Source organism: Rhizopus delemar, genomic scaffold, assembly GCF_000149305.1.
Source record: "Rhizopus delemar RA 99-880 supercont3.2 genomic scaffold, whole genome shotgun sequence".
In the NCBI taxonomy this organism is placed as follows: Eukaryota; Fungi; Mucoromycota; class Mucoromycetes; order Mucorales; family Rhizopodaceae; genus Rhizopus; species Rhizopus delemar.
The window spans coordinates 461965-473879 of NW_027137828.1; the positions used below are offsets into that span (position 1 = coordinate 461965).

General features: G+C 34.8%; 5 protein-coding genes across 5 annotated transcripts; 3 read left to right on the plus strand and 2 right to left on the minus strand.

Moving 5' to 3' along the window:
* Nucleotides 1-997: 997 nt before the first annotated feature.
* RO3G_02393 (uncharacterized protein) lies at nucleotides 998-4896 on the plus strand (the record flags this gene model as incomplete). Its single annotated transcript, XM_067656984.1, has 7 exons — nucleotides 998-1165; nucleotides 1222-1371; nucleotides 1432-2139; nucleotides 2190-4006; nucleotides 4060-4200; nucleotides 4254-4782; nucleotides 4834-4896. 7 exons carry the CDS (start codon nucleotides 998-1000, stop codon nucleotides 4894-4896), a joined length of 3576 nt encoding a protein of 1191 aa, XP_067513085.1.
* A 410-nt stretch (nucleotides 4897-5306) lies between these two features.
* On the minus strand, nucleotides 5307-6436 carry RO3G_02394 (uncharacterized protein; the record flags this gene model as incomplete). The annotated part of the gene is made up of 4 exons (XM_067656985.1): nucleotides 5307-5327; nucleotides 5441-5651; nucleotides 5794-5877; nucleotides 6051-6436. 4 exons carry the CDS (start codon nucleotides 6434-6436, stop codon nucleotides 5307-5309), a joined length of 702 nt encoding a protein of 233 aa, XP_067513086.1.
* Nucleotides 6437-8300: 1864 nt separating this feature from the next.
* Nucleotides 8301-8869, minus strand: RO3G_02395 (uncharacterized protein; the record flags this gene model as incomplete). The annotated part of the gene is made up of 4 exons (XM_067656986.1): nucleotides 8301-8340; nucleotides 8443-8600; nucleotides 8715-8750; nucleotides 8807-8869. 4 exons carry the CDS (start codon nucleotides 8867-8869, stop codon nucleotides 8301-8303), a joined length of 297 nt encoding a protein of 98 aa, XP_067513087.1.
* A 715-nt stretch (nucleotides 8870-9584) lies between these two features.
* RO3G_02396 (uncharacterized protein) lies at nucleotides 9585-10864 on the plus strand (the record flags this gene model as incomplete). Its single annotated transcript, XM_067656987.1, has 5 exons — nucleotides 9585-9635; nucleotides 9705-9846; nucleotides 9909-10182; nucleotides 10234-10597; nucleotides 10658-10864. The coding sequence occupies 5 exons, from the start codon at nucleotides 9585-9587 to the stop codon at nucleotides 10862-10864; spliced, it is 1038 nt and encodes a 345-aa protein (XP_067513088.1).
* Nucleotides 10865-11068: 204 nt separating this feature from the next.
* On the plus strand, nucleotides 11069-11659 carry RO3G_02397 (uncharacterized protein; the record flags this gene model as incomplete). Its single annotated transcript, XM_067656988.1, has 3 exons — nucleotides 11069-11341; nucleotides 11389-11425; nucleotides 11559-11659. The coding sequence occupies 3 exons, from the start codon at nucleotides 11069-11071 to the stop codon at nucleotides 11657-11659; spliced, it is 411 nt and encodes a 136-aa protein (XP_067513089.1).
* Nucleotides 11660-11915: the final 256 nt, after the last annotated feature.

Genomic DNA, 11915 nt, shown 5'->3' on the forward strand with positions numbered 1-11915 from the left:
AAAAGATGAAAACAAGTCTTTTTTTAAAGTGTGATCAACGCGTCTATCAAAAAAGCTTCGGACTGCGCGATCGCGTAATCGTCAAAAAAAAAAAAAAAAAATAGAAATAAAAAAAAAACGAAATACTATGTATATGACCAAGATTTCTTTAATTCAAGATGTTATATCTCTTCCAAGCAGAATTGTTGATGTGTACTCTAAATCTTCCTCAAGACATCTTAATAGCGCGCCTCCTATCTTGTACTAAGGCTATTTCTCATTATAATGGTGCAAGTTGACCAAGACTACATCATGACGATTGATTCATTCCTTAGTATTAAATATCCATCGCTATTTTTCTAGGATTAACTACATGTTTCCGCAGTACAACTTGAATCGACGGCTATGACGCAAAAACGCCAAGCTATCCATTGTCACCATCCTCTACGTGTTTGCGACATAAACAAAACAAAATTGGTATTCACACTGGCGCCTGGGCTGGCTATCTGGAAGATATCCAAATTTTTATTTTTGCAACTCCCATCACCTCATGGAATACCACACATTCAATACCTAGATATGCACAGTAAACTCGATCTGCCTACAGATATAGAAAATCCAATTTCGTGTTTATTAATCTATATTCCAACAAACTTTTAAGGTCTTCTGTCTCTATTCAGTATTGGAAGGACAACTGTCCGATTTTCTATCTTTGCCTACGTGAGACCAATGAACGTCAATAGTTTTATTCAAGAAAAACTACCAAGTCCAGCTACTCAGCTTCACCTTTATACAGTGGCTCATATCTACTAATGATACATAGGTTTTCTCTTCTTGTCTTGTCCTCTTTTTTTACCCTTAATTATAGAAAGTTTTTTTCAGTTTTTCTTTGCTTTTGTTTGATCTGATCCTAGCGGACTTGTGTCTTTCACTGCGCGCTCAAAATGGCCAATTATATATTTTAGTAAAATTTTTGTTTAGTTACTCTTTTTTTTTTTTTTAACTGCTCTAGTCAACAATGTACCTTGAAGAATTGATCATTGAAGGATTCAAATCCTATGTATCAAGGACGCATATCACCGGCTGGGATCCTGAATTTAACGCCATTACAGGTCTTAACGGTACTGGTAAATCAAACATTTTAGATGCCATTTGTTTTGTTCTCGGTATCACCAACCTTTCTCAGGTACGTTTATAAAACCAAAATGTAACAGCTTGGCCGAATGTTTATATTTTTATTAGGTTCGTGCTAGCAATTTACAAGACTTGATCTATAAACGAGGACAGGCAGGTGTCACAAAGGCTTCTGTTACTGTGGTATTCAACAATGAAGATAGGGAAAGAAGTCCTGTTGGCTTTGAAACACATAATCAAATTACAGTAACACGCCAAGTAAAGAACTCTCTCTCTCTTTGATGCGATAGATATAAAGGACTAAATCTTTTTGCTTAGGTGCTTATGGGAGGAAGAACGAAATACATCATCAATGGGCATAATGCACAGCAACAAACAGTACAAAATTTATTTCAATCTGTTCAACTCAATATCAACAACCCTCATTTTTTAATTATGCAAGGACGTATTACAAAAGTCTTGAACATGAAACATACAGAGATTCTGAGCATGGTAGAGGAAGCAGCAGGTACAAAGATGTTTGAGGATCGAAAGAATAAGGCGATTGCAACAATAGCCAAAAAAGAAAGAAAAGTAGAAGAGATCAACAAGATTTTGGCAGAAGATATCATACCAAAACTAGATCATTTACGTACGGAGAAAAGAATTTACTTGGATTTTCAGAAAAACGAGTCGGAAATGGAGCGACTAAATCGACTAATTATATCCTACGAATATAATAAGCATAAAGAAAAACTTAATAGATCGAGTACAGACAACGATAGGAAAATAGAAGATATTGACGGCTTGAAAAGGACAATTGAACATTTACAAAGTGAGATTGATAAATTAGATGAAGACATGAAGTCTGTCACAAAAAAGATGAAACATACTGGGTCAAGTGGAAGTAAAATAAAACAACTGGAAGCAACTATTAAAGAACATTTGACACAATCAGTAAGGCTAAATACCAAAAAAGGATTATTGGAAACTTCAGTTACAGAAGAACAAAAAATGTTGTCTTCACTAGCAACACAAAAGGGTGAGGTAGGGAAAATGGAAGCGGTTTTTCGTATGTTTATCTGAAATTATTTTAGTTGATACAAAGCTTGAATGAAAAAAGAGCTTCTTATGAGGCAATCAACAAGGAATATGAAGAATTCAAGAAAAGCTACGATGAAAAAACACAGGAAATGAAGAGCACAGACGAACTTATTCAAACTTTGACTACGGGTATTTCAGCTGAAGAAGGACATGAAAATGGTTATATGGAACAACTTCAACAATTCAAAAATGCAGCTAATCAGGCCTCTACTGCCGAAGAGCAAATATCGTTGAAAATAAAGCATCTTCGTAAAGAGCTTGCTGAAAAGGAGCCTCAGGCAGCCAAGGCTCTCAAAGAAAGTCAGGGGTCGGTGGCTGCATTAGATATAAAGAGATCAGAGATTAACGGACTGATGATGGAATTGAGTGCGTTTAACTGGAATCCGGAAAAGGAAAACGAACTTTTGCAGCATAGAAAACAATTAATTGATACCCTAGACGATCTATACGACAAGCAAGAACGTTTATCTCGAAAGCTCTCCAACCTTGACTTCCAGTATACATCACCTACACCTGAATTCGATCGATCCCAAGTAAAGGGCCTCGTAGCAGAATTGATAACTTTGGACAAAGAGAACTTTGATGCTTCTACTGCTCTCGAGATTTGTGCGGGAGGAAAACTATATAATGTGGTGATAGAGAATGAAAAGGTAGGTTCTCAGCTCTTGGACAAAGGAAGATTACGACGTCGTTGGACGTTGATTCCGCTGAACAAAATTCAAGGATTCAGAGTTTCTGCCGAGAAACTAGCAGCTGCAGAAAAGATTGCGCCTGGTAAAGTCAATTTGGCTTTGAATCTCATTGGATATGACGAGGAGGTATTTGCAGCTATGGAATGGATCTTTGGAAGTACGTTTATCTGTGAGGATGCTCAAACAGCAAAAGACGTTACGTTTAATAAAAGTATTGGTATAAAATCTGTGACACTGGATGGCGATGTTTATGATCCTCATGGTACTCTCTCTGGCGGATCCAAGCCTAATTCAAGCGGTATCTTGGTTAAAATTCAAGAGTTGAACGATGTAAAGGCCGATATTAAGTTTCACAAGCAAGAGTTAGATAATTTGGAAAATGAGCTCGAGTCTGCGCAAAAATCAATTTCAGAATATAGAAAATGCAAGCAACGACTAGATCTTCAGTCTCATGAATTATCTCTTTTAGAACAACGTATGAGTAAAAGTACGCATGCCCAATTAGCTGCACGTCTGGAGAGTATCAAAGAACATATCTTGCAGCAAGAATCTGCTATGGAACAAGCTAGAAAAGATAAAGAAAAGGCATTCTCAGAATGCAGACGAATAGAAAGTGAAATGGCCGATTTTAACAATAACAAAGATACCAAATTGGATGAGATGACAAGCCGAGTCGAAAAATTAAAATCGCAATTAAAACGAAGTGCAAGCAAATTGAAGGATATGCAGCGAACTGTTCAGACATTTGAACTTGAGATTGAACAAACCGAGGTTGATATCAAGACATGTGAAGAGGATATGGATAAGGTGCGAAATAACATCACTGAATATAAAACACAGATGGCTGCCATTCAAGAAGAAGTGGATTCTATTGAAGCGAGCATAACCGAGGCAAAAGAAGCGCTTGGAGTAGAAACACGAGAGTTAAGTGCACGCAATGAGGAACTAAAAGAGCTGAATGCACTTCACCAACGCAAATCAGAAGAAGTTGTTGAATTAAACTTGAAAGTACAAAAGTTATCACATGACATAGACCGATTTCAAAAGGACAGACAATATTCACAGCAGGCGGTTGATGACCTGGAAGCCCAGCATGAATGGATATCTGATGAAAAACAGTAAGATTTTGGAAAGGGGTTAAAAAAAATGATTAACAGTCTACTTCTAATAGCCTCTTTGGTCAATCGGACACAAATTATGACTACACCAATGCAAACTTTTCTGATTTAAGAAAGCAACTTCAACAATTGACTATGAACCATGAATCTCTTCGTAAAAAGATTAATGTTCGTGTTATGAATATGATTGACAAGTAAGAAAAATACTGGCTGACGAGCCTCTCTACTTATTCATAATTATTTATAGTGTCGAAAAAAAAGAAGTGTCATTAAAAGAAATGATCGCTACTGTAGAAAAAGACAAGAAAAAGATTGAAGAGACAATTAGTACGCTTGAAAACTACAAGCTTGAAGCTCTCGAGAAAACCTATACCAAAGTGAACAAAGATTTTGCAGAAATCTTTGGTGATCTGCTAGCCGGCAATACTTGTAAATTACAGCCGCCAGAAGGAAAGACGATCTCGGACGGCCTGGAAGTAAAAGTCTGTCTTGGCGGTGTATGGAAGCAGAGCTTAACCGAACTGAGTGGTGGTCAAAGATCCTTGATTGCTTTATCTTTAATCTTGTCACTACTTCAATTCAAGCCTGCACCAATGTATATTTTGGATGAAGTGGATGCTGCACTTGATTTATCACATACACAAAATATCGGCTCTTTGTTAAGAACTCGATTCAAGGGATCACAGTTCTTGGTTGTTTCATTGAAAGATGGTATGTTCAACAATGCCAATGTATTGTTCAAGACTCGTTTTAAGGATGGTACTTCGGTTGTTGAGGTAAGAAAAAAAATGTCGTGATTTAGGGAAAATGTATTTATTTCTTTACAGAGAACCACACCCTATCGTAAAGAAGTAGAGCAAGCAAAGAACAGAAAAAGAGCCCACAACTAAAAAAAGAGTGCTTCATTAATAAAGATAAGAAAGAAAGCACGCATTTGTTCATGTAAATTATGTTTCTATTAATACCAACTAAAATATGCATTTATGCTTTTAAAAAAGGAACAGTGTTCTATAAGCATACAAACGACAGTTATGATTTTGTTTTATTCTTGAAAGTGAGTGAGTTATTGTGTGAACGAGAGACATCATGAAACATTATTACGATGCTGTGGTTATATGTGATATAAATATAAAACAATAAATAGTGAAAAGGATAATATAATACAATAAGTGAGAGAATGTAAGGAAAGGTTGTAAACTTGAATAAAAACTAAACTTGAATCATTACATCTTTTCCTCTTGAGTCTTGTTTACACATTGGGCATCTAAAGTTTAATGCAAGCCATTCATGTACACACACTTTATGAAAATGATGATTGCACCTACAAAAAGTATATGAATATTTGTATGTAATGTAAATAATACAATCAATAATTTACCACAGCTTACATAATATATCACCCTCTTCATATTTTGATAGACAAATGGCACATACTTGATCTTGCGTATCTGGAATTTCTAATAATTCAAGTTCAATTTCTTTTTCAGAAGGTGGATCGCTCAGTCCCAAATAAGGCCATAACTTGTCAAAAATCCCAGGTTTTCTTTCATGATACTGTTCAGCTTTACTTAAATCAATCATAATCATATCATCCTCTGGTAAGGAAGAAGATGGTGTTAATGTTGTATTATTGCTGGCTTTGAATCTATAAACTGGTATCATTGAAATCTCTTCGCTTGTTGCTCCTCCCATATCTACACCTTCATCTACGTGTAATAACCTCATTCCGACTAGAGAAAAACAATTAGCTTCATTCAGACATCCATTTTTGTGTATGTTTATATTACCTAATACGCATGGTAAACAAAAAATGACAGAGGTACATAAAAAGATTGGAACAGAGAGCATCAAATATCCATAGACGATGATGCCTAAAGATAAATAATATAATGGAATAGCTGTGTCTGAGCAAGTAGTAGAAGAGAATAACATGTAATTCCCGATTATAAACCATAATACTGCAAACACATCCAAAGCAGATTTGGCCCTTTAGAGATAGCGAGAATAAGAAGGAATGTTAAATAACCAGAAATCATTCGTTTACCTATCAATAAAAAGCCTAAAGGTGTTATTATCCATTTGATGTAAAGCTGAATCCAATGTAGTAGGATGTTGAACAGGAGCGACAAAGGCAGGATAATGATGGTGATTGTTGTTTGTTGTTGCTGGTGGTGGAAAAGAGACAGGTCTATTTCGTTCGCTTAAAGCATAGGCTTCGCTTAATTCTGATCTTGCACTTGTACGAGGGGAAACGGCGTGCATCGACCGGCGACGTGGTGCCAAATGAAGATAAATGTTGATGGGCGCAGTGACAACAAGACGAACAATATATACAGAAACAAATATTCGAAGTGGTTTATCACAGTACATCTCCCACGACACTAGTAACACAAATAAACTTGCAATTACTTGAATGGCAACCAGTGTCATTGTGAAGCCTAAATGTAATTTAGAGGATCGTGAACTTCGGCGCCAATTTAATACAAAATGTGTAAACCAGTGAGATCGTACTCTTCTTGAAGTTGATGTTGCACTTCTAGTAAAATTAACGGCATTGGATGCAGAATTGGATAAAATTTGTGGTAAAGCAGGTCGAGTGGATGAAGAAGAAGAACCTGAAGAAAATGATGTACTAGAAGGCTGGTGGCGATGACTAAGCCTTGTTGTTGCCGCTGTAGTATTGGTAGACATTAAAGAAAAGAAGAAGAAAAAAGAAAGAGAATGTATAAAGTGTATGTATTCTTTTTAAATAAATTAAGAGAGAGAAAGAAGAAATAAGAGTTGTTGGTAGTTACTTTTCTTCTTTTCTATTTAAAACTTTCTTTTTCTTATTTTCTTTACTTTGCTTTTTGAATGTAAAATAAAAGTAAAATGTATCATTTCTTTTTATTTTTTTTTTCTACGCCAGCAATTGCGCTGCTTTAATTGTAGCTGGATTACCAAAAATAGAGATTCACGTTTGCTGAGAACAACAATTGTATCACTCACTATTCTTTATTTTTATAACATGCCCTCAAAGGATTTGTTCCAATAAAAAGCTCCTTAAAGAATAAATTAAACCCCTTTCTTTTTACATTTGACTAGAGAAAACTTGACATAATTTCAAAAATAGAATATTACTGACTGAAAATGAAATACAAGTTAGAAGAATCATGCATGGCAGGAAACAAGCGTGATACAAATCCAGTAACATTGAGGATGAAGTATTTCCGGAGTCAATCTACGAATTTGCTTTGTCAAGTTGCTTTAGAAGATATAAGAGGCTATTTATCAAATACAAATATCATAGCCAAACCAACTATTTGTTTGTATCGGAACATCCGAATTGGGGCCCTTTTATTCTCCTCCTTATGACTAACTCTTCATAAAGATTCCCTATAAAGCTATTCAAGACTGAACAAATAAAAATCGGAATGGAAACGAACGCTTGGTTGGGCTATGATATTTGTGTTTAATAAATATTCTCTTATATCTTCTAAAGTAATTTAGCAAAGGTATGAAAACCGCGGATTGGTACCGGAAGCATTGTGCCTCAGTAAAAAAAAAATCGGAAAAAATGTTTTACCATTACAAGCTGTTTCTCCACCGAGAAAGCTTAACCCTTTTATTGTATTCGTTTTGTTAAAATAACTGAAAGTGTTTTATTTTGTCTTTTTTGTGATTACAATAAGAAAAGCCACGCATAATTTAACTAATTATATTTCCTTCTTTAACATACTCTTGTCAGTTATGTGATACATCAATCCCAACCCACAACTCAGCATCTCACGGCAACATGGGGCCTGTTAAGACTTTGTGAGTTCAACAATAAAGTTCATGTGTAACTACTTGGACAATTTGTATGATACTTACGTGGTTATGTAATAGTGTAGAATACTCGACGCCACTAAGGTTGATATCAAATTCCAATGCGTAAGCTCTTCTCTTCCACAAATAATAAGGAACGAGTAATGAAAGTTATTAATTGAATCTATTGAAAAAGCTTGTAGTGTTTAAATAACCTGCCAATAGCATTGATCGCTTACGCCTGTTACAAATGATTCATATACAAGTATAACTTGCCTTTTCCAACATTTCATTTTACTTTATATTTAAGCAATGATGTGAACTCACCAGAAAAAAGTTCAAAAGGGACAGGTGTCCAAAATATTCAAAATTTTAGTGGATGCCTTTTTGCCGACAAAAAAAAAGTTGAATGTTGATCTAGTAATACTCAGCTTCCAGAGCCAATATAATAACCGAAAATAAATGGAGGTGAGGATCAAATGACAATCACTTTAATCAATAAAATAAGCTAAAGGTTCTTCAAGTGGCCAAATGGCTGTTCCATCAGTCTTGACAGAGTAAAAATCAACTCTTCCATCATGATATTTGTGACATCTTGTATGTTTTCATTAGAAACTTATTTATACACACACACATGTATATCTTTATACCTGACATGAATATACTTTCCTTCCCCAAGATGAATTTTACCAAAATAGTTGAAGCCGTAAGAAACTTCTTCAACAGCATACTCAACCAAGACATAACGTTCGATACGCTTTAAGTCATCCATTTCGTGTAAACCGTGAACATTGTCCAAATGGTTAAGCTAGAATACATGTGTTTATAATAAAATAGTTAGCCCTATCTCATTTTTACCTCATGAAGCTAGTAACAGTATGTGTCAGCGAGAAAGTTTGGATTTTATTCCATTGTATCTTACCTTTTCGACAACTTGATCTTTTATTTCATGGAAAACCTATTTATAAAACAAGTCTTTATAAACCTTTTTTTAGGTACAAAATAATAACATACAGCCTTTGCCTCATCATCAGCGGGACGTACAGGTCCCATATTGTTATGATTTACGTCAGACATATTCTTTTAGTGTGTTTAAAAAAAAAAAAAAGAAAAAAAGAAAGAAGAGAATGAAATTAAAAGAGAATATTTTTTCATTCATGTCGTGTCACCTTCCTGTTTAATCTTGAAGCATCGTTTTAATACTAAACATCTCTTTTTTTCTTGTTCAAGCTCTACAAGCGATATGCACATAATCCTCATCTCAGCTTACCTTTTGCAAATTATAGCGACGCCCTTGATTTATAATAATAAAAAACATGAAACAGCTTATGTGCCTTACTTTGTAATCAGCACTTTATGTTTATGTTCATCAGTGGTTGGTAAAATAACAGATCCGCTTGAGTTCATTAACTTAAAGAATACAAACTATTTTCAAGTACCTAATCACACTGAATAAAGGTTATTGATAATAGTATGAAAAGCTACATATCTGCTTCATGCCTTCTTATTCCATAGAATGAAGTCTTGACATGGTTTCAATAGTACTTTTATTTAAATAGTTAGACTAAATCAATCATTCTGTTGGTTCGTTAGATGGTACCTATGAAGCTATCAATATCTTAAAGCCTCTTTATTTACTCTTCTTTCATTACATGATCTGTTCTCGTTATGCATAGCGTATGAGGTGTTTTAAATGTCCGCATGCAGTTGTAAACAAGTCACGGCGCAGAAAAAAAATTCAGAAGAAGCCTCTCAGCCTTTAATTTTTTTTTTTTTTTCTTAACAAGAGATAATGGCCAACATTGATACCGAGCCACTTCGCACCGTTCAATTAGACGGTTTGGTAAATTTACAGCAAACTGATTATAGAGAGCTAATAGACGATTTATATTTTATTTCTTCGGATTGATAGGTTGTTTTGAAGATCATCAAGCACTGTCGAGAATCTTACCCTAATGATGTTACTGGTCAACTTCTCGGTTTAGACGACAAAAGTGTTTTAGAAGTCACCAATTGTTTTCCTTTCCCTTCTGATGGTGATGAAGATACTAGTGGTAAAAAAAATAAAATAAAAGGAATTCTTTTTTGTTATTTGACAGCTAACAAAACTGAATAGCACAATATCAACTTGACATGATGCGTTGTCTTCGTGCCGTCAATGTTGATAATAATACTGTCGGCTGGTATCGCTCTGCTCATTTGGGTAACTTTGTTGACCTTAGTTTGATTGAAACTCAATACAGTTATCAAAACTCTCTCAGTGCTCAATCAGTTGTTCTTATCCATGATGTTTCAAAGAGTGCAGCCCAAGGCAACTTGAGTATTAGAGCTTTTCGATTGACAGATGCTTTTATGAAGGCATATGAAGCAAAGAAATTCACAACTGAAAGGTAATTGAAAAAAGAGAAAGATTTAGTTTGGAGACTAACAAATTTGAATAGTCTTGCTCAAGCCAAGTTGTCTTTTTCAAACATTTTTGAAGAATTGCCCGTTCAAATTCACAATTCTTACTATGTTACCATGATGCTTCACAATATCGAAATGCCCAAGTTAAATGCTGACCGTCTTGGTTATTTGTCTACCTTTACTTCTACAAAGAAGACTCAAATTGAATTGGAAGAAGCCAGACCCTTGGCTCCTAATTTTGATGTCCTTGATTTAGAATTGGATCCTTTTATGCAAAAGAATTTACAATATTTATTGGATTGTACTGAACTTCAACAACAAGAACAATATAGCCATCAATATTGGAAGAAGGCTGTTGCTCGTGAACAAGCCAAGATGCAATCATGGTTAACTGCGAGAGTAAGGGTTTTTATGTAGTGAAAAAAAGGAGAGAAAAGATTACTGACTTATTTACAATAGAAACAAGAAAATGCTGAACGTGCAGAGAAGGGACAAGAACCTTTACCTGAGGATGAAGTCAACACATTGTTTAAACTTCCTCCTGAACCCAGTCGCTTGGATTCTATGATATTAAATGCACAAATGCATAACTTTACAAAGCAACTTAATCAATTTGCTGGACCTAGTCTTACTAGATTGTATAGTATTCAAGAATTACAGAAATAAAATTTGCACAGACAAGTTGAGCAAATCAAAAATGTATTATGACAAATAGTTGTGTTTATAATAAGTAAGGGTGTTCTCTTTTAGTGATATGGGAGGACAGTTTCAAGTTTTGTTAATGTATGTGCTACTCTGACCTAACGAATGGTTTACTATAAATAAGAATTGTACACACTACACTTTTTTCTTTTTTCCTTGTTTATAAAAATGGATATTTTAAATCTATTAAACCATCCTCAGCAAATAAAAGAAAAACGACATCAATGCGTCATGTTTGGATGTAGTAAACAATTCTCAAGGAGATCTGATCTGTCGCGTCACCTCAAAATACACACAGGAGAAAAACCGTTTATGTGCTGTTGGCCAAGTTGTACCAAAAAGTTCATTCAGCGGTCTGCTTTAACTGTACACTCAAGAACACATACAGGAGAACGACCTCATACTTGTGAGATACCTTCATGTAGAAAATCATTTAGCGATGTAAGCATAAATAATAATGTAAAAAGTGAAACTAAAGAGTGTCGTAGTCTTCTTCTCTCGCTAGACATAGAAGAACACATACAGGTAAAAGACCATATGTTTGTGATTGTGGTAAATCCTTTACACGCAAGACTACATTATCCAGACATCAAAAATCAAACCATTACGGCTTAAAAGAGCAAAAATAGCAAAGTTATACATAATTTGCTTAGCGTAGATGCAAATATGTCTGTAAAGGCTACATTTTTACTATCATCATCATCATCATCATCATCATCTGATAGTCACTCTACTAAATTGTCCTTTAAACACCACTAATAATTCCTCGCTTTACAATTTACAGACTTCCACTAAGCACTATTGACATATTTCTCTTTTTTTTTTTTCAAGCCATTTAAATAATAAACACAATAGATTAATATTACATATATGAAACATGAACTTTTTAAGGCAAAAGCGAGGACGAGTAAAAAAGGGAAGCAAGGGTAAATCATGCTTTTGATTTGTAACTTCAAGTCCGAGGCCTTCGGAATATACAAAAAAGGAATCTCTGTAAGATCTGACAGTCTATCAT